At 33.3% G+C, this 26,240-nt stretch overlaps 1 protein-coding gene across 1 annotated transcript; it reads right to left on the bottom strand.

The window, feature by feature from the left end:
- Positions 1-1,620: 1,620 nt before the first annotated feature.
- On the bottom strand, positions 1,621-25,980 carry LOC109077279 (SHC-transforming protein 3-like). The gene is made up of 12 exons (XM_042778537.1): positions 23,554-25,980; positions 17,654-17,724; positions 15,155-15,218; positions 12,084-12,203; positions 11,952-12,005; positions 10,490-10,541; positions 7,736-7,865; positions 7,516-7,663; positions 5,997-6,051; positions 5,669-5,863; positions 3,998-4,293; positions 1,621-2,149 (listed from the first exon to the last, which is right to left on the bottom strand). Exons 1-12 carry the CDS (start codon positions 24,115-24,117, stop codon positions 2,021-2,023), a joined length of 1,878 nt encoding a protein of 625 aa, XP_042634471.1. The 5' UTR covers positions 24,118-25,980; the 3' UTR covers positions 1,621-2,020.
- Between the last annotated feature and the right edge of the window lie 260 nt (positions 25,981-26,240).

The following is a 26,240-nucleotide window of genomic DNA, read 5'->3' as shown; positions in this document are numbered from 1 at the left end:
AGTTGAGCGTATATGAAACTGCACGGTGGTCTTCATCCTTCTAGACTACAAAACCTCTTTAATATTAATGCAAATCACAATTTATGGGTGAATCTCACCAAGAAAGGTCATATTCCACTCTGCCAAAAAAAAAAAAAAAAAATAAGCAAATTAAGCAAATTAAGCCTGTTTTTAGGACAAATGTTTTTTTTATTTATTTAATTTTTTTTAGGATTATTCTCATGACAAAAATAAGCTTCACTGACTAAAATGATTTTCTGTTGATTTTGGAGTTAATTTCCTGAATTGTTTTTTTGTATTTTTTATGAGATTCACCCTTATTTATGCATGATAACTTTATAAGTTAATAATCTTAGTGCTATTTTCCTTACAGTTATTATATTAGAGAAAAAAAAGGGGGAAAAAATTATATTCAGTATTAAAAAAAGAAATGAAACCTGTTTGTAGGAACAGTAATGTTTTCTTGCATTATTTAAATGTTTAAATGTCTTTATGACTTTATGAGAAAAATATATATTTTTGTTGATTTTGGGGTCAGTTTCATGACATTTTTATGAGATTCACCCTTATGCACTAAGATATAAGTTCATACCTTAATGTTATTTTCAAGACAGTAATCATATGCAACAATAAATAAATATTTAAATAAATAAATAAAAAAGAAGAAAACTAATTATATTCAGCATAAAAAAGGAAACCTGTTTGCAGGACTACTAATATTTTTAAAAATTATTTTCATGATAATTAAGCTTGTCTTTATGTCAAAAATATATTTTTTTTGTTGATTTTTGGGGTCAATTTCTTGACATTCACCCTCATGCTTGCATATCTTGGTGCTATTTTCTAAACACGAATAGCATCAGATGCAAATTTCATTTATCTAAAATGTGGATTTAAAAAAAAACACTAAATGCAACAGAAGCATGTTAATATATGGTATAATAAATAGAATATTTTAAAGCGTGGCTAAAATGGTGAAGAATCCAGTAATATTTCAGTTTGTCCAGTAATTAGACTGTGCAAAAACAGGAAAGAGTTGATTGTGCTATTCATTTAGAACCGTTTAATTTAAAGTAATCATCAGAAGAAGAATACCAGTGTGTGTGTTTGTGAAGCCCACAGTCATCATGAAAAAACCATTAAAGTCAGAACCGATAGAAACATCCAAGGTATAAAGTAAAGGGCCGAGCCGAGCGACTACACACCTCTGACACGTTTAAAGAAGGAGCTAAACTCAAGGAATACTGGGAAAGCATAAATATTTTACATTGTGAGCACACAAAAGCACCTCCGCTGGGGCTCTGGATGCTACCAACAATGACCACAAGTACAATTAAGGTTTTAAGTCATGCCACAGGTTTCAACGTCATAGAAAAATGAAGGTACTTTAAAGCCATGTGTGTGTGTGTGTGTGTGTGTTTGTGTGTGTGTGTGTGTGTGTGTTCGTGCAGTTTTTTGTGTTTTTGTTTCTGTTAAAGCAAACACATTCACGTCATCTTCCCTCTGAAAAGCAGTGAAGCTACCAAATGATCTCGCACACTAGCTGCAGTGAAGGACCAACTCCTAAAATAAAACAGGTCGATATAAACAGCTTGGTTTTTTTTTTTTTTTTTTTTTCTCAAATTGTAGTTTACCTTCTATCTCTTACCAACGTACATGGAAATCCGGTTGTGCTTGATAGACAAAACTAAAACTTTTTTATTCTAAAATACTCTTTATCTAGTTTTGGTCGCATCCCTCTCGGAGGCCGAGTTCGTCCAAACTCCCCCTTCGAACGGCTGTCCGAAATCCACCGCTGTCTTCTTCAAAAATAGAGATTCTCAGCCAACGCAATAAAATAACTGTCAGTTCTATAAATCAGCTTTCGGTGAGAGCGCTTTCGCATCATCCAAACTAAAATGGTCCATCTAAAACCGGCGCAGTCAAGCAGGTGGACAAGCGTCACGTGTTCTCCGACGGAGATTCAGTCATCTGAGCGTGTGTTTTCGTAAAAGAGCGTCCCGTGTGATTTCAGGAGTCGTCACTGTTTTCTGTCCACCGGCTGCTTCAAACACAGTTCGCTTCCCGCCGAGACGATTGGCAGGTTGTTGTCACGGTGATGGCCAATCAGGTGGCTTATGCTCTCGAATATGTGATCTTTCGTCCGGACCTTGAGGAGACATAGATTCGATTTGAACGTTTAAGCACACATGACAGAAACATGCTTACATGTACACTACCATTTAAAAAAATTGTGTCAGTAAGATTTTAATTAATATTTTTATTTAGCAAAGACACATAAAATGCATCAAAAGTGACAGTAAAGACATTCCAAATGTTACAAAAGATTTCAAATAAACGCTGTTCTTTTGAACGTTCTATTCATCAAAGAATCCTGAAAAATAAAATGTATCACGGTTTCCACAAAAATATGAAGCAGCACGACTGTTTTCAACATTGATAACAATCAAAAATATTTATTGAGCACTAGTGTTATTTTAGTATCAATATACTATTATAGTTTTTGTTAATATTCTCAATTAGACTAATTTTTTATTTCGTTTTCATTTTAATTTTAGTCATTTTGTGTTTGTTTTTAAATGTCTATATCATTTGTATTAAGTTTTAGTTTAAATGAAAATGTCAGCTAGCTGAAATAATAATTATTTTATCATTTTCACTTTAATTTTAGTTTTAGTTAATGCTAATAAACCCTTTCGGGCAGCAAATCAGCATATTAGAGTGATTTCTGAAGGATCATGTGACACTGAGGACTGGAGTAATGATGCTGAAAATACAGCTGCGCATCCATCACAGAAATAAATTACATTTTACAATATATCCACATAGAAAACAGCTATTTTAAATTTTAATAATATTTCACAATATTACAGTTTTTACTGTTTTTTTTTTGGATAAATAAATGCAGCCTCAGTGAGCAATCTTTCAAAAACTCTTTCTGACCCCAAACTTGTAGCAACTACAGTGGAGTCCAAAAGTCCAGATCGGAAATATTGCATTCCATTCATTCAAAGCTGGAACTAAACAGCTTTAGGATTTGGAAATGTTTTAAATAAAATGATAAAACGAACGGGGATGTATTTCAGATTCTGCAGTATCTCTGTGATTGATTAAATATAAGCACTGATCATGTGACCCTGTGTACAGACAGAGATGAGATTTTCTTCACTGATGCTCAAATCACGCTGGAGAACACGATCATCAAGTTTCTCAACTTTTCACTCCAAATGTTTTATTTTCAACTACAAAAGAACCTAAAACAGAAGCATTTTCTCTAGAGCTCGAAGACGATTGAATCCCACTGAGTTTACTTTAATACACTTTAAAATAAAAGAATGATTTTATTTTGTTTTAGAGGACGTTTGTTTATTAATTGTGCTGTTTCTTTGTAATTATTTGTGACCCTGGAGCACAGAAGCAGTCTTGAGTCTCTGGGGTATATTTGTAGCAATAGCCAAAAATACATTGTATGGGTCAAAATTATAGATTTTTCTTTTATGGCAAAAATCATTAGGATATTAAGTAAAGATCATGTTCCATGAAAATATTTTATAAATTTCCAACTGTAAATATATCAAAACTTAATTTTTGATTAGTAATATGCATTGTTAAGAATTCATTTGGACAATTTAAAGACAATTTTCTCAATATTTGATGTTTTTTTTTTTGCACCCTCAGATTCCAGATTTTCAAATAGTTGTATGTCGGCCAAATATTGTCTAATCCTAACAAACCATACATCATTTGAAAGATTATTTATTCAGCTTTCAGATGATGTATTCATCTCAATTTCGAAAAAATTGACACTTAAGACTGGTTTTGTGGTCCAGGGTCACATATGTGAAATTTAAAAGCAATGTTGAAAACGGTTTCTCATTTTTCAGTGTATGTGATTACATATCGCTGAAATCTGTTCATATTCATCAATGCTCGGAGCAGGCTTTTATTTTTAAGAGACAGAGAGTTTGGTGTGTGTGTGGGTGAACGTGGCTCTCACCGTTCCCTCCGGATCGACCAGCAGCAGGTGTTTGGCCAGGCCGCTGTGCATCCCCGTCAGGACGTATGAGCCTGGGTTTGTGCTGCTCTTCCGCACCAGGAAGTCTCCGTCGCGGAGCAGCAGTTTCTCGGCCTGGCGGCGGCTCATCTCTCCGTGGTACCACGTCTGGTCCTCCAGCTCCTCCTGAGCTCTCAGAGCGGCGGCGCGCATCAGCAGAGGACTGGAGTTATCCACAGACGCCGCTTTATGCAGCCCTGATGCTGGAGTCTGGGTCATGATGGCGTCCTCAAACGGCTCTGATGGAATACATTTTACATTTTTATATCGTCTCCAAAAGTGATAGAGAGCTTTTCATATAAGGCTGGTTTGCTGGTGTTTCAACACCAATGTTTTTGCTATTTTCATGATGAGTAATTTGTAAGTTGAAATGCTATACATAAATGTGACCCTGGACCACAAAAGCAGTCATAAGGGTCAATTTTTCGAAATTTAGATTTATACATCATCTGAAAGCTGAATAAATAATCTTTCAAATGATGTATGGTTTGTTAGGAGGACAATATTTGGCTGAGATACAACTATTTGAAAATCTGGAATCTGAGTGTGCAAAAAAAAAAATCTAAATATTGAGAAAATCATCTTTAAAGTTGTCCAAATGAATTCTTAGCAATGCATATTACTTAATATGCTATAAGTTTTGATATATTTACGGTAGGAAATTTACGACATATCTTTATGGAACATGATCTTTACTTAATATCATAATGATTTTTGGCATAAAAGAAAAATCAATCATTTTGACCCATACAATGTATTTTTGGGCTATTACTAGAAATATACCCCAGAGACTTAAGACTGCTTTTGTGCTCCAATTTATTTTCTAAGAGAACTTAAACCAGCACTATTTTATAAAACATGTTTTGGTATACAATATAATTCTGTCCACCTTTATCCACATATATACAGTATATCCGCCAAATGCCACTATGAGGCGTGAAGAAATTAAGATATTATAAACATCGGCATCATGATTGTCCGTAAAGTTGCTTTGAAACAATTTGTTTTGTGTAAAGCACTAAATTTGATTTGTGACAAAATGGATTCATTAATGAAATGACTCACTTTTCCTCACTTTTATCATCTTTCTACAGAGAAACTGCTGACAATGATGTGACACAGTCAGAAGATATTTAATATTCAAATGAGGGGTGGGCCAATGAGATTTGATTATGGGCGGAGCTAACACAGAATCAGAAATGTTCAGTTTGGACACAATGTCATGGAAGAGACTGTTTGTATTTGTTGGTTCTTTGTCACAATGTGTCTGGTTACGTGTCATTTTATGCTTTTTTTGGTATTTTCTCTCATTTTTCTGCTGCCACAGAGAATGATGAAAAATCATTTTGACAATCTAATCTGCTGTGCCATAAATTGGCTAAAAAGCCAGTATTTTTCAAATACCAAGAAAAGAAATATTACAGTGGCGGTGACCACAATCTTATATTGAGTTACGAGTCATTTTATTTCACGCCAAGACAACCTGAACTTGCAGATTTGAACTTTTGTGTCATGAACTGCATTTTTTTGTGCCACCTATTGATGGCGCTGTATAACATGTACATTACATAGTCCTACAGCAGTGTTAAGAATGAACTGACTATAAACTCGTACTCATGTCAAACAGGTCCTTCCTCGGGCTGTCTTTAGCTGTCCCGTTCGTGCCCGAATCGGACGGCGTCTCTGACTCTCCCTGCAGGGCGGCCAGCATCTGTGTGTCAATGTGCTGCGTGTTCACATACGTGGGCACTTCTCCTGGTTTAAGGGCTTGACCTTTGACCTCAGGGAGACTGTATATGTCACAGGAACCTAAACGAAAGGCACAGACAAAAAAACGAAGATATTTTGAAAAATGCCTTTTTTTTTTGTTTTTGTTTTTTTGTGTGTGTGATCTGTCCCTTTAACTCACTGTTAAAACAGTGGAAATAAAAGGAAATTGTACCTTGTTGGATGAACATGGGGCGGCTCTGGTAGTAAGTCTGGTCGACTCCAGCGGCCTGTGTGGACAGCAGCAAACAGCACACGAGTTATCAACAACAATAATGAAACACCTCCTAATCGCTGAGCTGATGGAGTCCACATACACTGACAGACAGGAAACTGAGGCCACACTACAGGAAGTCAGAGTTTATTATAGCTAAAATTAAAATCACACTGTTAATGTCAACATTTATACAAGCTGTTAAGAAGCAGATCATGCGGAATGTGAGTCAAAAATAATAATAATAATAACAGTGTACTGTAACTTGATAATATTTCTTACTTTATGGTTTAATTTATATATGTTGGAGTAGGAAAGTTGGAATAGTTCTGTATTTTGTATTGTTCTTTTCAATATTATGACAAAATGTATTTATTCATTTAACATTTTATTTTACGTGTTGGGATGGGAAAGTTGTAATTGTTCTTTTTGTGTTGTTATTCATTTATTTATTTATAGATAAATAATTATTAATTTTATTTATCATTTTAATTTAATGATTACATATGTTGGAGTGGGAAAGTTGTTTTGTATTTTGTGTTGTTCATTTCAATATTATAACAAAATATAATATTTATTTATTATTTTAATTATTACATGTTGGAGTGAGAAAATTGGAATTGTTCAGTATTTTTCAATATTATAACAAAATGTAATATTTATTTATTATTTTAATTATTACATGTTGGAGTGAGACAATTGGAACTGTTCAGTATTTTTCAATATTATAACAAAATGTAATATTTATTTTATAATTATTTTAATTAAATAATAATATATAATAATTATATAATTAATTAATTAATGAAATTATAATATATAATTATATCATTTTAATTTTAAATATAATTTATTAAATTAATAAAATGTATTATACATTGGAGGGAAACAATTGGAGTTGTTCTGTTTTTTGCATTGTTCATTTTGATATTATAACAAAATATAATATTTATTTACTTATTTAATTTTATTAAATTTTCTTGTTTAAATACATATTTGAGTGAAATTCTTTTAATTGTTCTGTAATTGTTGTTGTTCCTTTTGATATAATAACAAAATGTTATGTTTATTTTATAATTATTCTATTTTAATTAATATATATATGTTGGGGAGGAAATATTGGAATTGTTCTATATTTTGCGTTATTACTTTCGAAATTAAAATAAAACATAATAAAGTATAACTAAAAACAAAATGCATGCAAAAATTACAATAAATATCAGATTTGTTTGGTTTCCGTTCCCTCAATTTATCATTCTCTTGATTCATTTTAGTGACCTGATTTCCCTGATCTACAAAAGTAAACACTATGTTTTATAAAAACCTCAGAATAATAGCATAATCTTTACTCTCATTATTTAGCAAAACACAATTAATGAAGAGATATTGACAGAAGCAGCTGAGCTCGGGTGATGATCGATCAGCGGTCAGGTTACTATAAACAGAGCATGAGTGTGGGCCGGTGATTAGTTCTGCAGACCTGGCAGCTGTCTTGCGTCTGATTGGTCAATCTAGCATCAATGAAGCCTCCTGGTGGCGGCATCTTCCCGGGAATGCTGTTGTAGTAGTGATGATCGGCGGACTCCTCTCCTTCCTCCGTCCACGGGGGCTCGTCTGTACTCATAACCCTAAAGACAGGACACAGTGAGAGGCAGAGCGGGTCTCAGATCAGAACCCTGGAGGTGTGGAGGAGGACTGACCTGTCGTGCATGGACGAGGGTTTGCTGGACGGACACTGCAGATAGAGCTGAAAGCGCAGGTCGAACGCCTGACCGATCGTACTGATCACGTCCTGAGCCAGACCATCAGAGCACTCCAGAATATGACAGGCTAGAAAACACAGGACACGTCCGGATCAATATCACCAAACCTGTCCAGAGCATGTCCATCACATATTACACCCCAAAATCAAAAGATACTTTTATGACCATTAAGATGTATTGTTACATTATTGCCATGACAATTAAACACATTTAACCCCTACATTCTTATTACTGTAGAAAAATTATAATATGCTTTCCAAATTCTGAAGATTTTGTACATTATGGTAGTATTTATTTCTACATATAAAATAAATATTTTACTATTACAATACTAAAATAACACTTGCAGTAAAAAATATATTTTACCAGTTTTTATTCATATTTTGAATTTGTTTATATTTATATATATATATATATATATATATATATATATATATATATATATATAATTATATATTATATAATTTAAATAAATTTTAATATATATATATATATATATATATATATAAATTAAAATTAATTTAAATTTTAATAAAATTTTAGAAATTAGTTTTATTAGTTTATTATATAGTTTTTATTGACTTTATTTCAGTTTTAGTTTTTGTTATTTTAGTACATCAAGTTAAAGTAGCTGCGATTATTAAATAATTAAATAAGTGAAAGTTTTTTATGTTTTATTTCAGTTCAGTTAAAGTTTATTTTATTTAAAAAAAGGATTTAATTTTAGTTAACTATAATAATCCTGTTAACTGCTTTTAATATATGCTCATTTAAATAAAAATAAAAATTACAGCAAAAAACACTGTAAAAATACAATACTAAAAGTATTAAGCATCTATTTAATTTTAGTTAACTATAATATATATATAGAATATATATATATATATATATATATATATATATATATATATATATATTTAAACAAAATTATATATATATATATATATCTATATATAGATATATATATATATATATGTACACACAAACACACACATACAAAAAAAAAAAAAAAATGTAATATATATATAACTCGAAGTTATACATTATGGCAGGAATTTCCAAACATTTTTGTCAGCCAAAAATTTCTGACCTAAAATACATAAATTCATTATTTAACAATACATTTGCATGTTTCACAGTCCTCTGATGTTGATTAACCAAATAAAAAAAAGTTTTTTATTTAATTTATTTAAAATTGTAATTTTTAAATTACATTGAATATTTATTTTACTTTGACATTTTTATGATTTAATTGTTAGATTTTCATCAATTTACCAACCACCTGCGGTTCTTTTTCGAACCCATGTTTGGGAAACCCTGCATTATGGTAATGAGATCTTGATAGTGAAAATATGTTTAATTATCATTAAAGTAATAATAACAATAATACTGTCTAAAGGTCTAATAAGCTGCTAAAATTGAAAGAAATATATCAAGAAAAGTTATTTTGCATAAAGAAAATGAAGACTTTCTTGATGTAGAATAAAACGTAATTAAATTTCTTTCTTTTAATTTTAGGGTGAACTGTGATGAACATGTTTTTATCTGATTTATCCATTAAAATACATGAAACACCAAAATGAAGCATCAATAAGTCTGACATGCAGGTACACAAACACAGACACACACGTATGCTGAAGTATTAGATATCAGCAGATGGTGAACTGGATGCCAGTTTGCTGACTCACTCCCTTGTAAGGTGTTCATTAGCAGATCTTTCCTCTGACAACATCAAAAATGCATTAGAAAGAACAGCGCGAGTTTAAAACGTGGCCTCTGCGCTGACAGGAAGTTAAAAGATCCATGAAATGAAAAGAGACGGAGATACAGCAGCCACAGAAATGGATTTTTTGATGCTAAATGCGGCTGTGGTGGACTGATCAATCACGCTTGTGTGTGAATGTGCCGTTACAGGACGGTCGGCGTGATAAACACAATAAACTGGCCCTCAGGAGCCGTAGAGCTAAAACTGTGGTTGACCAACAAGAACATCATCAGTTCTGCACCATCCAGCAAAAACATGTTATGTAACTGTTATGGTTAGTATTGCAGAGAAATTAAGTTACAGGCCCTGCAATGTTTTTATAGCCACTGAGTTATTCTCTTAAAGGAACAGTTCACCCAAAAATGACAATTCTCTGCAGTGAATGGGTGCCGTCAGAATGAGAGTCCAAACAGCTGATAAAAACATCACAATAATCCACAAGTAATCCACACCACACCAGTGCATCAGTTAACATCTAAAGAAGACAAAAGCTGTGTGTTTATAAGGAACAAATACATCACTAAGATGTTTAACTTTAAACGGATGATTCTAGCTAAAATACGAGTCCTTTAGCCATAATAAGGCTTTCTCCAGTGAAAAAGTGTTCTGGTCTGAATCAGGAGAGAAATCTGCACAGATCAAGCACCCTTTAAACAGCTCTAAACAAATCTGTGGCTGGATTTTGATGTGAGAGACAACACGAGATGCACTTTTTCACTGGAGGAAATGTTATTATGGATTATGGAAGCGATGGTTTAAACTTAAAACATCTTAACGATGGATTTGTTTCAGCTTTTTGCTTCTCAAGATGTAACATGATGCAAGAAAGGATTATTTATAGCTGGAAATGATAAAGTATTTTAACATCCAAAAAATGCCACATTGATCATCAGAGCATGCAGCAGAGGAATAGACGGGAATAATACCTCTCCGGTTAACAGGATCTTTCGCCACATAAGCGACGTAATCAGTCGTGTCCTGTTGACAGAAGACACAGGAAAGGATTCAAACCTAAACTGAGCTAATTCCACTTCTACGTGCTTTTATGAGCCTGTTTCTTTGAAGGTGTCATATAACGGCAAACACAATATTTCTTGATCTTCTGAAATGAGTTTGATGTATTACATACTTTGAAATTCACAATTCATCCTCTATTTATTGAAAATGGACTGCAAAAATGACTCATTTGTCAATTGGTATGATGATGACATCACATCTCATTAACATATGACCACCCACATTTACAAATTAAAAACTGCAAATATAACTTATTCATGAAATTTACATAACTGACATAACCACTATGAGTTCATTAACATATGACTGCCAACATTTACATAAAACATAGAAAAATGACCTATTTCTTGAAATTGTCATGACATCACATCTGAGACATTTATGATATGACTGATTAAATTTTGTCTTTATAATTTTAATATTTTTATTATTTGTATATTATTAGTTTATTATGACATCACATTTATGATCTCATTAACATATGTCTGCCCACTTTTACTCATTATAAACAGCAAATATTACTAATTTGTAAAAATCTGATTATGACATCACATCTATGAGCTCATTAACATATGACTACCCACATTTACAAATTAAAAACTGCAAATATAATTAATTCATGAAACTGATATGATTATGACATCACATCACATCTGTAAGCTCATTAACATATGACTGCCCACATTTACATAATGAAAATAGAAAAATGACCCATTCTTGAAATTATGACATCACATTTATGATCTCATTAACATATGACCACCCACTTTTACATACTAAAATTCCAATAATAACCAATTCATGACGTTGTCATGATTACGACATCACAACTATGATCTCATTAATATGACCGCCCACATTAACATATTAAAAACTGCTAAAAGGCTTCAGCCTGCACCTTTTTTGGGTTAATATGTGAAATTATGTATAATTATTTGGATTTAGTGTATGAAGACTGGAATAAATCTACCGACTGCACTGAAATATTACTAATTTGTGAAACCATCATGATTATGATATCACATCTATGAGCTCTTCAGCATATGAACAGCCATATTTACATATCAACATCTATTTAATATTAAGCAACCTGATGTAAGCAACATGTATGCTTTTTTTTAATTTAGTGAATAGATGGTAGAATAGTTAAAAACTAACTTACGCTGCTTTTGGTGTAATACACATTACAAATAAGATAAAGTACTACTAAAACATTTATTATGGCTCCTTTATTCACAGGAACACTGAAGTCATTCTATTCGATATGCCCTTAAACACTCTTTTCTGAGCTCTCTGAGATTGCCATAAAGTGTGCTGAGACTGAGAGTCAGCTGAGGAATGAATCACGGGTGTGATGCTGGAAAGTCTTACCGGATCTCCACCGGAGGCAAAGGATATGGACTGCATGTGATGATTGGCTATTATCTGTGGAAACAGGAAGGAGCATCATTCATCTGCTCCGAGAGAGAGAGAAAGAGAGGAGATAAGTGTGTGTTTCTGGACCTGTTTGGAGTCTGGTGTCATCAGGTTCAAACTGCTGGTGGATATGTTGAGGTTGATGCTCATCCCAGCAAACTGCAGGTTACTCTTGCCCAGAATACTGGAGAGGAGTTTGGAGGGAGGCTGAAAGAGAGCGAAACAGTCTCATGTTTTCATCTTCAGGCCTTCTTCATTGCTTCTTAACTGTTTAAATGTAATAAAGTTAGCCCTTTTTGATGATTGCTTATTTCTTAGACTGCTTGATAACTATTTGTGTCCCTGGAGCACAAAAGCAGTCTTAAGTCTCTGGGGTATATTTGTAGCAATAGCCAAAAATACATTGTATGGGTCAAAATTATTGATTTTTCTTTTATGCCAAAAATCTTTAGGTTAAGTAATGATCATGTTCCATGAAGATATTTTGTAAATTTCCTACTGTAAATATATCAAAACTTAATTTTTGATTAGTAATATGCATTGCTAAGAACTTCATTTGATCAACTTTAAAGATGATTTTCTCAATATTTTGATTTTTTTGCACCCTCAGATTCCAGATTTTCAAATAGTTGTATCTCGGCCAAATATTGTCCTCCTAACAAACGATACATCAATGGAAATATTATTTATTCAGCTTTCAGATGACATATACATCTCAGTTTCAAAAAATGTACCCTTATGACGTTTTGTGCTCCACGGTCACATTTGTCCTGCATTGAATAGTAGCTTCATCCAGTCAGATCTCACTGATCCAAAATCTTTTTCCACAAATCAAGATCAAATATGTTCTAAATTATTTATTTTATTTTATATTTCACCAGTTCTCATTATATCATTATGTTCAGTTGAAGTACTGTTATTTTAATTAATTTTACTAATTTTATGTCCTGCATTGAGCTTTGTGAAATCTAACTGATCCAAAATCATCTTCCACAAATGTGTTCTGAATAATTTTGCAATTTAATTTTTTATATATATATTTTATTGTATAATTATTACATTATATTATACTTATTAATTCTTGTTATATTGAGGTTCAATTTGTAGCATTATAATTTTATTTACTATTTATTGTTCTAATTTTTGTCCTGCATTGAATAGTAGCTTTGTCAACAGTGAAATCTCACCGGTCCAAAATCATATTCCACAAAATAAAGATTAAATATTTTCTGAATAACTATTTTTTAGATTTGATTAATTCTATTATATTGATATTTCATTTGTAGTATTGTTATTTTAATTTATTTTACTAACTTTAGTCCTGCATTAAATAGTAGCTTCATCCACAATGAAATCGTAATGGTCCACAATCATGTTCTAAATATATATTTTATTTTATTTAATTTTTAATATTTTTTTTTATTCTCGTTATACTGGTATTTCATTATTTTAATGTATTATTTTTTGTATAATTATTTTAATTTACAAATTTATTTAGCTGCAAATGTTTCGTCAACTATTTTGCCAAGCCTACTAAAATTAAACTGAAATTTAATTCAAATCACTCCAGTCAGTCTTCATTCATATTACAAAATGGTAGAACATTCAAAAAATAAAAACCACGCATGCAATGCATCCTTCTGTGTCCAGTGTCACGTCATTAAATCAGGACATTCAGCACGGCACGCTTTAAAGCTTCCCTAAAATCCCCACACACACATCCGTTCATTTGAAAGCGGACACGTCCCTTTCCACGGCTACAAACGTGCATCACACACACACACACACACACACGCACACACAGCAGGAGGCAGGAGGGCTGATTACTGCTGCTCAGTACAGAATGAGTCACCGTGCTAACAGTATGCCCACACACACACACACACACACACACACACACACACACACACACACTGCAGCACGCCATTTCTCTTTTCTCCAGCCTCTATTTGATCTCTAACCATCTTTATCTCACTCCAAACCTGCTCATGCTCCTCTTATAGCCTTTTTCTGTCTTTTCCTGATTTACTTCTCCTTTTCCATCTTATATTTCTCCATCTGCATCAATAACCTCCACCTCTGACCACTTCCTGTTGTCATGTGCAATAGTCTATAACTCTCTATCGCTGCTTGTCTCTGGTGCTTTTTAATTAAATTGAATGTAATTCAATTAGGTTCATTCACGTTGTCTTAGACGCTCAGTTTTCAAGGAAAAGAACTACTGAGGCTTAGACAAATCTGCAGACTTTTTCACATTTTCTGTGCTGATTCGCTGGGAAAATATGCAGAATTATGAAAATAAAATGTATGAGATCAGAGCAATGTTATTTTAGTATCATTTGATATACCATTTTTATTGATATTTTATTAAAATTTGTTTTTATTTTTATATTTTCAATTATTTTCATAATTCTTGTTAAAGTTTTATTAATTTTGCTGCGATTTATTAATTTTATTTTATTATTATTTTTTTTTTTCAATATGTGTATATAGTTTTTATTAATTTTTATTACAGTTTTAGATTTAGTTATTTTAGTACGTGGAGTTGAACTAAACAAAAAATGAGAAATGTTGCCTTGGCAACTAGCTGAAATAAAATAAGTATATAATTTTATTTTAAATCACTTAATGAATTTTAAATGAAGATTAAATATATTCTGAATCATTTAATTTTACATTTTAATATTTCATATTTTATTAAGTCTTATATATATTTATATTTCATTTGTAGTACTGTAGTAGTAGTATTTAAATTTTTTAATATTTAATATTTTATTAATTAATCTTATCGGTGTTGATTCTTTTTGTATTATTATTTTAATTTATTTAACTTTTTTTATTTTATTAAATCTCTTAATATTTTTTTTATTTCAAGGAACAAAAATGTTTGAGTTGGTTTTCGTTAACAATAATAACCCTGGCTGAAAGCATTATCAAATTTGTCCAAATACTTAATAAATGTAACAAAAAGGCACACAATCATCTCATAACATCAGACTTGTGCATTTTTGAGTTTCCATGATGGCAGGCTGACTTTAGAAGGCTTTATATTGTGCTTTTAGGACATTTAAAGCTAAATGTGTTACAATATAACAAGTCTCTGTTCAGATGTATTTATTATTTGCTTTAGGATAACTGCACACGTTCTCTGGCTGTACCTTTCTCTTGCGCAGAGCTCCTTTGGCACCAGGGACGGCTTCACACACCAGACTGATCGCCTCCCTGCCGAGAGCAGTTACAAAAATATGAAGACATGAGTAATTCTGAAGTACAGAGAGAGCAAACTGTCAAGATGCTGTGTGACAACAGCGGCACTGCAGCGGCATTCTGGAAACAAAGCAAAGCTCTTCAATCAGGGATACATTTGACCAGTTCCTGGCAATCTGGCACAAAGATATGAATCTATCATTTTTCATTGTTCATGATGATATCTAGAGAACAGAGTTGCCACAGGTTGATATTAACAAATATAAAAAATATCAATAACATAAATATACTAATACTGTGAACATACACAAAATATAAAGAATGAACAAAAATGAGTGCAGATCATTGTATTTTTCTGACTTAATATTAATTTATATTTTAAAGGTTCAATAGCTAATGCTCATGATGATATCTCATGATGATATAAGGTTGATATTAATCAAAATAATAATAATAATAATAATATAAACAAACAAAATATAAAAATATTACATATAAACTATCAAATAAATTGTAAAATAGAATATTTATTTTTGAGGAAAATTAGTGCATATCGTTATATTTTTTCATAATTAAATAAATAAATAAATAATATATATTATTTTTTGTTTGTGTGTAAAGAAAACGAAGCTTATTTTAATACTAAAAATATTATTTTGCACTGTGACTTAATTTTCATAGCAATTAAGCACATCTTCCCCACTTTCTTATTACTCTAATGCATTTTGATGTAAAAAAAATTTTTATAATTCTCATTAATGCTGATTTTCATTACTGTAGTATATTTATTTAAGTAAGCTAAAAATAAATGCAATGCAACCAATACTACCAAACTGTATAAATACTAATCATTTTTATATAACAGTAATAATATTTGGAATTATAAAAATAACCGTAATGAAAAACGACATCATTTTACAATGCAATAAATATTAATGGTCCTATAAAATATAATGTCTTTAGGACATGTCCTTGACAGATTCTGTGAGATTCACAATGCATTTAATGTTTTGCAAAAGGCACAATAAATGAATAAAAACGATGTCTGAGGTGTTAATATGGATAAACCTGCTGATGGTTCAACATTTGAGCGATCGGGAACGGCTGGTGTGTTCCTGTGAACACTACAGCAGGAAGTCAGGCAGAAAAGAGGATATGACATGTCATCTCCAGCGCTGCCCACACAGCCCAGCGTTCAATAAACAAGCCGCGTCCGCTGGGATCCCATCTGATGTTACGCAATGACTCATCAGCACACGGATGCCTTACATTCACATCTCGTTTTAGCAACAATAAATGAGTGTTTGGCTGCGGATTCAAATAAAGAAAAAAACATAAAAGTGCCATGAAGGCCACACGGGGCCATTAACTGTGATGTAACCGTGAAGAAACTAAAAAGCAGCGTAGAAAAGCCATTAACTGGGATTTAGCAGCAAAACAACAGAAAAACATAAATATTAATAAATATATAAACATAAGAGAAATATATAATGGAGAAAACATAACATTTGAATCACGCTCTCCTCATTGTCCTCGCTGTCATATCTGATTCATTTTAGTGAATCGGTTCATTTGAACGGTTCACAAAAGTGAGTTCCTGAATCAAGTCCTAGGTTGTTTTTTTATAGTCACAAAAATAAACAAATACAAGTTAAATATAAATTAATATAAATACAATGATCCGTGCCCATTTTGTCAATGTCTTTTAAATTATTTTATTAAATAAATAAATACTAATTCAATGTAAATAAATATTAATACAATAATACATTTTTTTAATAATTTTCTAAATAAATAAATATACAATGATCTATTTCCATTTTGTAAATGATTTTAGTTTTAATTGTTTTATTTATAAAACGAATAAATTAATAAAATGTTAAATAATATTTTTTTAAAAACTAGGAAAATTAGGGCAGATCATTATATTTTTTTTCTTTCGTGATTATTAATAATATTAATCTATATTTGCAGTCAGAGTCGGAAGAACAGTAATTTCATCTCAATTTTATAATTTTAAAATATATTTAGCAACAATACTTGTTACTATATTTAAAATTTAATATTGCCAACTGAATTTGAAAAAAAAGAAATTGTGTGCAAAAAAACACAATTGGTTAAATAATTTTAAATTTAGATAAATCTAATTAAATAATAACTAATTTTAAATTTAGATAAAATATTATCATTTATTTCACTAACTGTGGGAACTTTATAAATCATCAATTTTTTTTATTTTTTTTTTAGATGAAAATCATACATCTGAATCCAAATTCACATACAACTAAACAATAATTTGCAATTCATAAAACATTAAAATATTACCAAATTAACCTGTATCTGGGAATTTCAGCTAATATTACCCACAATTTCTTGCACAACATAACAAGAAGCGTTTGTGACTGTTTTATACTTTCTCATTTGTAGAAAGGCAGAGAGAGTTATAGTACCGTGTGATTTGTGATCGTGTGGTGAAGTCCAGGGATCTCATGGACCGGAGGACTTCAATACAGCCCAAATACTGAAAAAGAAGACAGAAACAGCTCATTATAATCTTTTCTTAAAAACTAGATATTATTATTCCCTGTGTGTTACTCTAATCTGCTTGTCTACAGTCAGACGCTGTTAAACACACACACACACACACACACACACACACACACACACACACACACACACACACATTCACATTCACATACAAAACATAAAAACTGACACGCCTGAAAAATGTGAAAAATTATAAGATTTAGCTTTAAGGATTAATCCCGTAATATTTAATCTATAATAAAAGATCAAAACCCTTACCCTACATAAACTACATAAGAAAGTATTAATTAAAATGATTAAAAATTTATAAAATAAAAATGATTAACTACAAAAGCAAAGCAAAAAAATCTTTCATACTCATCAAATATTATTTAATCTTTAATAAGCTCAAAATACTAACCCATCATGAACTAAAGTATTAAATAAAATCAATAAAATAAAAATATAAAATAAACTACAAAAAAGGACACTGAAAAAATGACATGTGTCAGCTTTAAGGATCCATCTCATATTATTTTATCTATAAAAGGCCCAAACCCCTGACCCTAAATGAACCAAAGAAAAAAACATTAAATTAAATAAATTAAATAGAAAAAACTGTTTTTAAAAAAAAAAACTGTCTATAGAAAAATTCCACACTTTTGGTTAAATGATTCATCTTATATTCTTTAATCTATAAAAAGCTCAAAATCCTAACCCTACATTAACTAAATAAAAAAATAAAGTAATAAATAACATATAAAAGAATAACAAAAGAAAAAAAAACATAGCGAGAGAAGACATTTAAAAAAAAAAGTATGCTCCATCTTAAAGGATTCACCTCATATTTTTAAATCTTAAACTCAAAACCCTAATCCTACATGAACTACATAAGAATTTCTTGAATAAAAATCAATCAAATTTAAAAGTAAAAAGTCATTTAAAAAAATGACTTACAGGTCTAACTTACAGGATTCGTCTCATATTCTATAATCTAAAATTCAAAATCCTAACTCTACATAAACTATTTGTGACCCTGGAGCACAAAGCAGTCTTAAGTCTCTGGGGTATATTTGTAGCAATAGCCAAAACCACATTGTATGGGTCAAAATTATTGATTTTGCTTTTATGCCAAAAATCATTAGGATATTAAGTAAAGATCATGTTCCATGAAGATATTTTGTAAGTTTCCTACGTTAAATATATCAAAACTTAATTTTTGATTAGTAATATGCATTGCTAAGAACTTAATTTGGACTACTTTAAAGGCGATTTTCTCAATATTTAGATTTTTTTGCACCCTCAGATTCCAGATTTTCAAATAGTTGTATCTCGGCCAAATATTGTCCTATCCTAACAAACCACACATCAATGGAAAGATTATTTATTCAGCTTTCAGATGATGTAGAAATCTCAATTTCGAAAAATTGACCCTTATGACTGGTTTTGTGGTCTCAGGGTCACATATTACAAAAGTATTAAATATAATACAAGTAAATAAGATCCAATAATCATATAAAAACAGCCTGCTCCGCATGAGGCGTCCGTGGAGAACGGTGTCACTTCCTCTCCAGGCAATGACATCATCCATCAACACATCTCTGCTTTATTTAGCCTCTCACCTCACTGATCTCTCAATGCTGTATGACTCACTCAGTCAGAGACTCACTACAACTTTTCTTGACTAAATGAATGAGTCACCAGCAGTAACCCACCTGAGAACCCACTAACCCCACCTTCTGCCTCAACCACGTCACCTTCTTCCAAGAACACTGTAAATGCTGATTAGTTAAGTTTACTCGAGTGGTTCATGGAAAATTATCTCCTTACTGCCTGGTTTTTATTGCCCAAATTAACTCTGGTGTTCAAAACACAGAAAGGAAACGAGGCCGGAAGCGGACGATGAGTCACCGAAATGTTTTGGCAAATAGTATTTGGATAAATACAATGATGGAGACTTTGAGCTTCTTGAATGATAGTATTAGACGACACAAAGTTTGTTTGTGTGTGTGTAGGCTTAAGATATTAATAATAATAATCATATTTACATATGCATATAATGACATACAGGTTTTCAGCTACATACTTTTTTATGTTTTTTTGTTTTTGTTTTTTTGTCACTGCAAGCAACATTTAGTAAAATGTCAAACTGAAAATTAATTTAATATGTTTTAACATTAAATATGTACAAATTTTAACATTATATATTTTGCAATATTTTCTGACACCTATATATTTTCAGCAACATATAGTAAAATATCAAGATAATTAAGGAAAGTAAGAATGGCAAGAAACGTAAAGAACTTTAAATAAACGACCGAAAAGTAAATCATTTAATATATAATTTAACTTCATTTTGGAACTTTTTACTTTTTTGTCACTGCAAGAAAGCGGTTAATACATATAGTAAAATGTCAAGATAATCAAAGATAGTAAAATGACCATAAAAGTAAATAATTTTAAATAAATGACTGAAAATTAAATAATTTAATATATATATCTAACATTAAATATATATTTTGTAATAGTTTTTTTTACACCTATAGGTTTTCAGCAACTCACAGTAAAATGTCAAGATAATCAAAGACAGTAAAATGACCAGAAAAATAAATAATTTTAAATAAATGACTGATAATTAAATAATTTAATATATCTAACATTTAATATATATTTTGTAATATTGTTTTATTTTTTAAACCTAAAGGTTTTCAGTAACCTACTTTTTCGTGTCTTTTGTCACTGCAAGGAAGTGTTTACTACATTTAGTAACGTGATGATAATCAAAGGCACTAAAATAATGAGAAAAGAAAATAATTTGAAATACATGATGAGAAAAGTAAATATTTTTTTCCATCAAACTAAGGCCCAAAAACAATATGAAAATGCAAGTGCTATGCAAGCTTGTGTTCTCATGTCGCTGTGTTTTGATATGTATGAGTACATTCTCAGCAATGCTAACAGGGGGCTTTTGCATAAACTGTCTTCTTCTACAGTCAGTCTTCTCAAATACTGTCATGAAGTTAAGAAATTTAGCAGAGCAAAAATAAAAGTTAGTTAAACAGTCAACATAAAAACTTGAAAGCTTTTGCATAACAGCTATTCAATGTACATTCAAGTTCACATTTGAGAACAACAACGAATCTTAATGAATAGTTCAACGCAACACAAAACACACACAGACATACTGGTACACTAAACTGGTGAAAATGTGGAATATGCAATATATATTCACAGTACAGCATTACCTAAGTGTCTTATTACTGTTAACAGAAGAAAAAAAAGGTTTAAAGCCTGTAGTCTGTCTGAATGCTAGTCGCGTTTGTTTGAGAAGCAGCCCGTCCAGTCAATGTCAGCAGCTGTCCTTTTAGTCAAATGGAGCATAATGTGTGTGTGTTCATGCACAGGGTCACTAAATAAGTGAACTGTAATGAATAACACACATTCAGCCCTGCAAAGGGACGCCAGAGGGGTTTGGTATGGACGCCGCTAACTTTCACCAACTAACTCTTACCAAAACACATCAAACTCAAACAAGGAGCTAGAAATACTGTCTTGAAACCTGCTTTCTCTGTCACTCTCTGTACATTAAATCTGGCGGTTCGTGTTTTGCCTCGACACCAACTGACTATTCAGAACTACAAAAAGCTAGAAGGGAATATTGTATGATTCATGCTGCACAAATCCAAGCCACCTTTAGCTCAATGGGGCTGCGAACATGCTTATATGATCGCAAACACACTAGACGATACGCTTAAAATACACAATACTACAAGATCTGAGGTCAGTGTTCAATATGCATCGTCTATTACACAGATATGTTTATACAACAGCACTAAAATGCACTTATTAAAGCACAAACATATCAAAAAACGACCCTAAAAGGAGACAATGATGTTGGCATTTCTATAGTGCATGTATAGAAGACAAATGTACATGCACTACAGAGTTCTCAAGCGTTTACACATTGTTATGACTTTCCCAGACCAGCAAATGAATGAATTAATTAATTAATGAATGATAATAATAAATTAATATATATATGTGTAAATATGGGCACGTACGCCATTATTAACATGCATGTAGCACCTGCTATATGTGCATTTTAAATGCACATATTTATATTTATGTCATAGATAAATATAGACAAATACAACTATGTGCATTTAAATCGAATGCACAGAAAGCAGGTGCTACATGCATGTAAAACATGGTGTACGTGCACATATTTGCACAAATCAAAACTTCAACAGTCAAAGATCAGTTATCATGTTTGTCTTTGCATATAGATGTGGACAAGAATAACTGCTCTGTCCTGCACACGTCATGATCCCCGGAGACGATACAGTAACAGAACTGTACTGCCGGAACAACATCCCCCTGGTCTGGTAACCGGTCGCCGTGGTTACGCGATTTGCATGCACTTCCCTTTTGATGTGATAAACTTGCAGTTAATTTGAATTGATCAAATCTGTAGAGGTAAAAAAATAAGCGGTCGCACGGACAACTGAACCACTATGTCTGTGATATTTAAGGAAAGCAGAGAATATATCACAATAACGATGTACATAGAGAAGATGGAGAAGTGTACTTGTGTTATATTACACTAGCAGTCAGAGTCTCTGAAACGCATGCGTGTACGGCTGTGTGACAGTAAAAACATGCTATACTGTATAAATGAATTAAAAATAGCGACGTTGCAAAGCTATGATTGGACAGGACTGATTTATTTTATTTACTGTACAAAGAACCCAGACATTGTTATTGAACTGAATAATGATATCTGCTTTACAGCCGTTTTACAATTTTACAACATAAACACAATATTTTCCTGTTTATTAATATGAAGCTGCTTGGTATAAAGCGGTATAGATAAATGTGATTTGACTTTAATAACAAGGAGGAATATGAAAATTTAGGGGGAATATAATATATATGAGGAATATTTAATTTAGTATCATTGAGATACTATTTATATTTTAAATTAGTTTTAATTTTTACATTTTTCTGTTTTCTGTTTAGTTTAGCTGTGTTTTTGCCATTTTTATTATAACTTATTTTAATAAGTCTATACAGTTTTTATTTTTTATTATATAATTTAATTTATATCAGTTATCATATAGTTAATACTATTTCTATTTTTATTTTTTCAATTTTATTTCTATATATTGTAGTACATCAAGTTAGGCTAAATGAAAATGAGGTGCCTTGCCAACTAGACGGAAAAAAAAATAAGTTTAAGGTTTTTTTTTTTTCATTATTTAATGTTGTATTTTATTTTATTTCAAATAATGAAACCAAAAAATGTTTGGTTATGGTTTTATTTTTAGTACTATAACAACCCTGGTTCAATCATAGGTGTTTATGATATTAGTTTTACTATTTAAGTGTTATAAAATATCAAACACTGGTTAAGCATAATCATCCTTTGATTTGTTAGATCAAGTTTCACCAAAGAAAACAAATCTAATGAGATGAAGTATCTTCACTTGTTTTAAATTCACTCATTTATTCAAACACAAACATGATAATTAAATCTATACTGTACGATTAAATTCCCAACTATTTTGTAATGGTATTACAAAATCTGATTTGGCTCATACCGTCCACGTCCACATGCATGTAAGACTCAGACAAAACAGATAAACATGGTACAGTATGTGGCGGAACAGTCTGTGCTTTTATGGTCAGTTGTGAATGTAATGGTGCCGTTTCGAGTCCCTGGCGACCTGCATTATTCCAAATCGTACACATAATCCCTCTGTACCAGCACACGGATTGAAAACAACAAGGTAAATGCAGAAGACAGAAAGCATTTGGATCTTACCTTAACGACATACGTCACTCCCGGTCCAGAAATCTTTTCGGCTGAGTGCAGCCATCCACGAGAAGGCTTATTCACCAGCCCGCCGCAACCCGCGGCCCCCGACGTGCCCAGGCCCCAGCCCTCTCCACCGGGCTGAGACTCTTCCATCCTGCCCTTCTTCCCAGAGTTTGCGGAACTGGGCTCCAGCGGGGCGTGAGGCGCTCCGGAGGCCGCCGGGAGGGTGGATGAGCCTGGGCTGCCGGATCCGCCTCCTGTCGCTCCTCCCTGGAGTTTGGACACGGCCAGGTCCTTGACGGCGGACGGCAGGCCCTTGATGCCCAGGAGTCCGGAGGAGTTGGCGAATTTGAGGTTGGAGACTTTGTTGATGAGGGTGCACAAGGTGCCGGTCTCTTCCACGGGGTCAGGTGGCAAGACCTCGGCTGGTGGGGCGTACAGAGGGTCGCCCACGGGCGGCGACGGCGGGACGGCCGAGACCTTGGCGTTCATGGAGAGACCATGCAGAAGCTCATCGACGGACGTCACTGACTCATTCCGGAATCGGTTGTATTTAGCACGGTGAAGCATTCCCCTCGGTGTGCCAGCCTACATGCGAACGGACACATCCAACTCCCAGCTGACTGTCCACTTCTTTAACATGCTGGAGCCGAGAAAGCGTCCTCAAGGGTTTGAAGAAAGGAAGCGAGCGGCCGTCAGGAAAATCCGACGCCTTGCAGCAGTGGCAGCAATAGCTTGGGGACCAAAAATAAACCACAAAATGCGGAATCCATGGAGACAGAGGACGACGAGAGAGAAAAGCAGCGCGAGGTCGCTCCTCTACAGAGATAGAGGGCCAGAGATGGCAGAGAGAGAGAGACAGAGCTCTAGTGATGGGATGTCTCTCTCTCCCCCCGCATCCTGGCAGATCCCTGAACATGCATGACTCACTCGGAGAGAAAGAGAGAGAGAGCGAGAGAGAGAGACCCTTCTCAACAAAAGACTCACTCAACACTGCAGAGCACTTTCCCTTACAAAAAACAAAAAAAAAAAACTCCCACTTACAGCTCAGTAGAACCAATCAATTCTTAAAATTCGCCCTGTCCGTAGGAACGCCTCTTGCTTTGATTCGGTCCGTGTTGAAACAGATAAACAGAATGGAGAAGATGCAATAAACCGATCACTGTAGTGAAACCCGAGCTCAGTCAGAATGAACTAGAATCAAAATCAGTCAGCAACAAAATCCACTGACATAATTCAATGCAGAAATCACACTGGAGTACCGTGCATGTTGTCTGATCACATGTACGCCACATACAATGAAACTTGAGTCGCCGTGCATGGCGCTCGCTAATTTTCCGTACATGCAATCACAGTTTTATTTCAATTCAGAAGCAAGGTGGTCTACTCAAAAGGTGTGTTGCATGACCTGCCATTGACTGTGAAATAATAATCTACCAAACTGATATTAAATATTGGAAAGCGTTCTCCTTTTGCCCGCATCAGTCTGTTTGGTTCTACCTCACTTATGCATCGCCATTGTTAATGGCAAACTTAAAATGTGTTCAAATTTAAACCCCAAGACCAATGCGGCTTTATCTCTTTGTTTGTCACATTCGTTCTTTCTTACGTACTACGAAATCGGCATAAATCCATCCACACGAGCACTCGAATATCTCCCCCTACAGAACGCAAAACAAGCTGAGCTTTACTCCTCAATGAGCTTTGTTGAATAATTAAACATCCCTTTCAAATACACAACGTTGAGATTCAATCTCACTTAAATGCCATCCGGATTCGGCAGGGATACGACCGAAAAAAGAGATGTCAGATCTCCCAGCCCCATTAAAAAGCAGCCAACACGATGAAGCCCACGACATTAAGGCAGCAAAAAAAGAGCCATTCATGTAAAATGTCCAGAAGAGCTCGTGACAGGGAAGCAGCAGTCATTCACAAGCTTCTTCCACCTCTGCGGCTAACGCACTGCAGTCCCTCCCAGCATCTCGCTTTCCTGCCTGCCTGCAAATTGAAAAAAAGAGGAAAAGACAGAGAGAGAGAGAGAGAGAGAGAGCGAGCAAGGGTTTGTCTTCTCCACTAAGACAAAAGCAAAGAAAACATTATAAGTGCTCCTTGTTCGGTGTTGTCACAGAGTTGCAGAAGAGATGCTGAGGAGAGGATGTGAGGATGCTGGGGAGCCGTGCGGACGAAAATGATCTGGGCTCGCTGTGAATGGAAAGGCGGACAGGCATACCGATGTTTCTGTGAATGAAGTCAGGCCTCGGCAGCTTTCTGCACGGCAATCCCTCGGGATGGATCCCAACCGGCCAATCAGGGAAGAGCAGGATGACTCATTCAGGGTAGGCTGGCTGAATAGTGGGACAAACCACTTGAAGCACAGGTGATGGGAGAAACCATTCTCTTCTGACAGCACTGCATACTGCGTCGCTTCTAAACTCCTGAATGCATGTAAACCCGCTTCTAAACTCCTGAATGCATGTAACCCGCTTCTAAAATACATTTTGGTGGGATGCATGGCCTGTTTTGGAAGACAACAATGACAGTCCATTGCACTCTCCAATAAACTGATCCCTCATTGTCTCCTGAGTGCAAATTTTGCACATTCATATGAATGAAGGCTGATCAAAGAACATACACTGAACTGAATCGACTGAATTCTATGATGCATCCTGCCCAACAGAGCTGTTTACTTGCAG

Source organism: Cyprinus carpio, chromosome A21, assembly GCF_018340385.1.
Source record: "Cyprinus carpio isolate SPL01 chromosome A21, ASM1834038v1, whole genome shotgun sequence".
NCBI classification, from domain to species: domain Eukaryota; kingdom Metazoa; phylum Chordata; class Actinopteri; order Cypriniformes; family Cyprinidae; genus Cyprinus; species Cyprinus carpio.
Note: the sequence above shows the minus strand (reverse complement) of the source record. Positions and strands in the feature narration are given on the sequence as shown.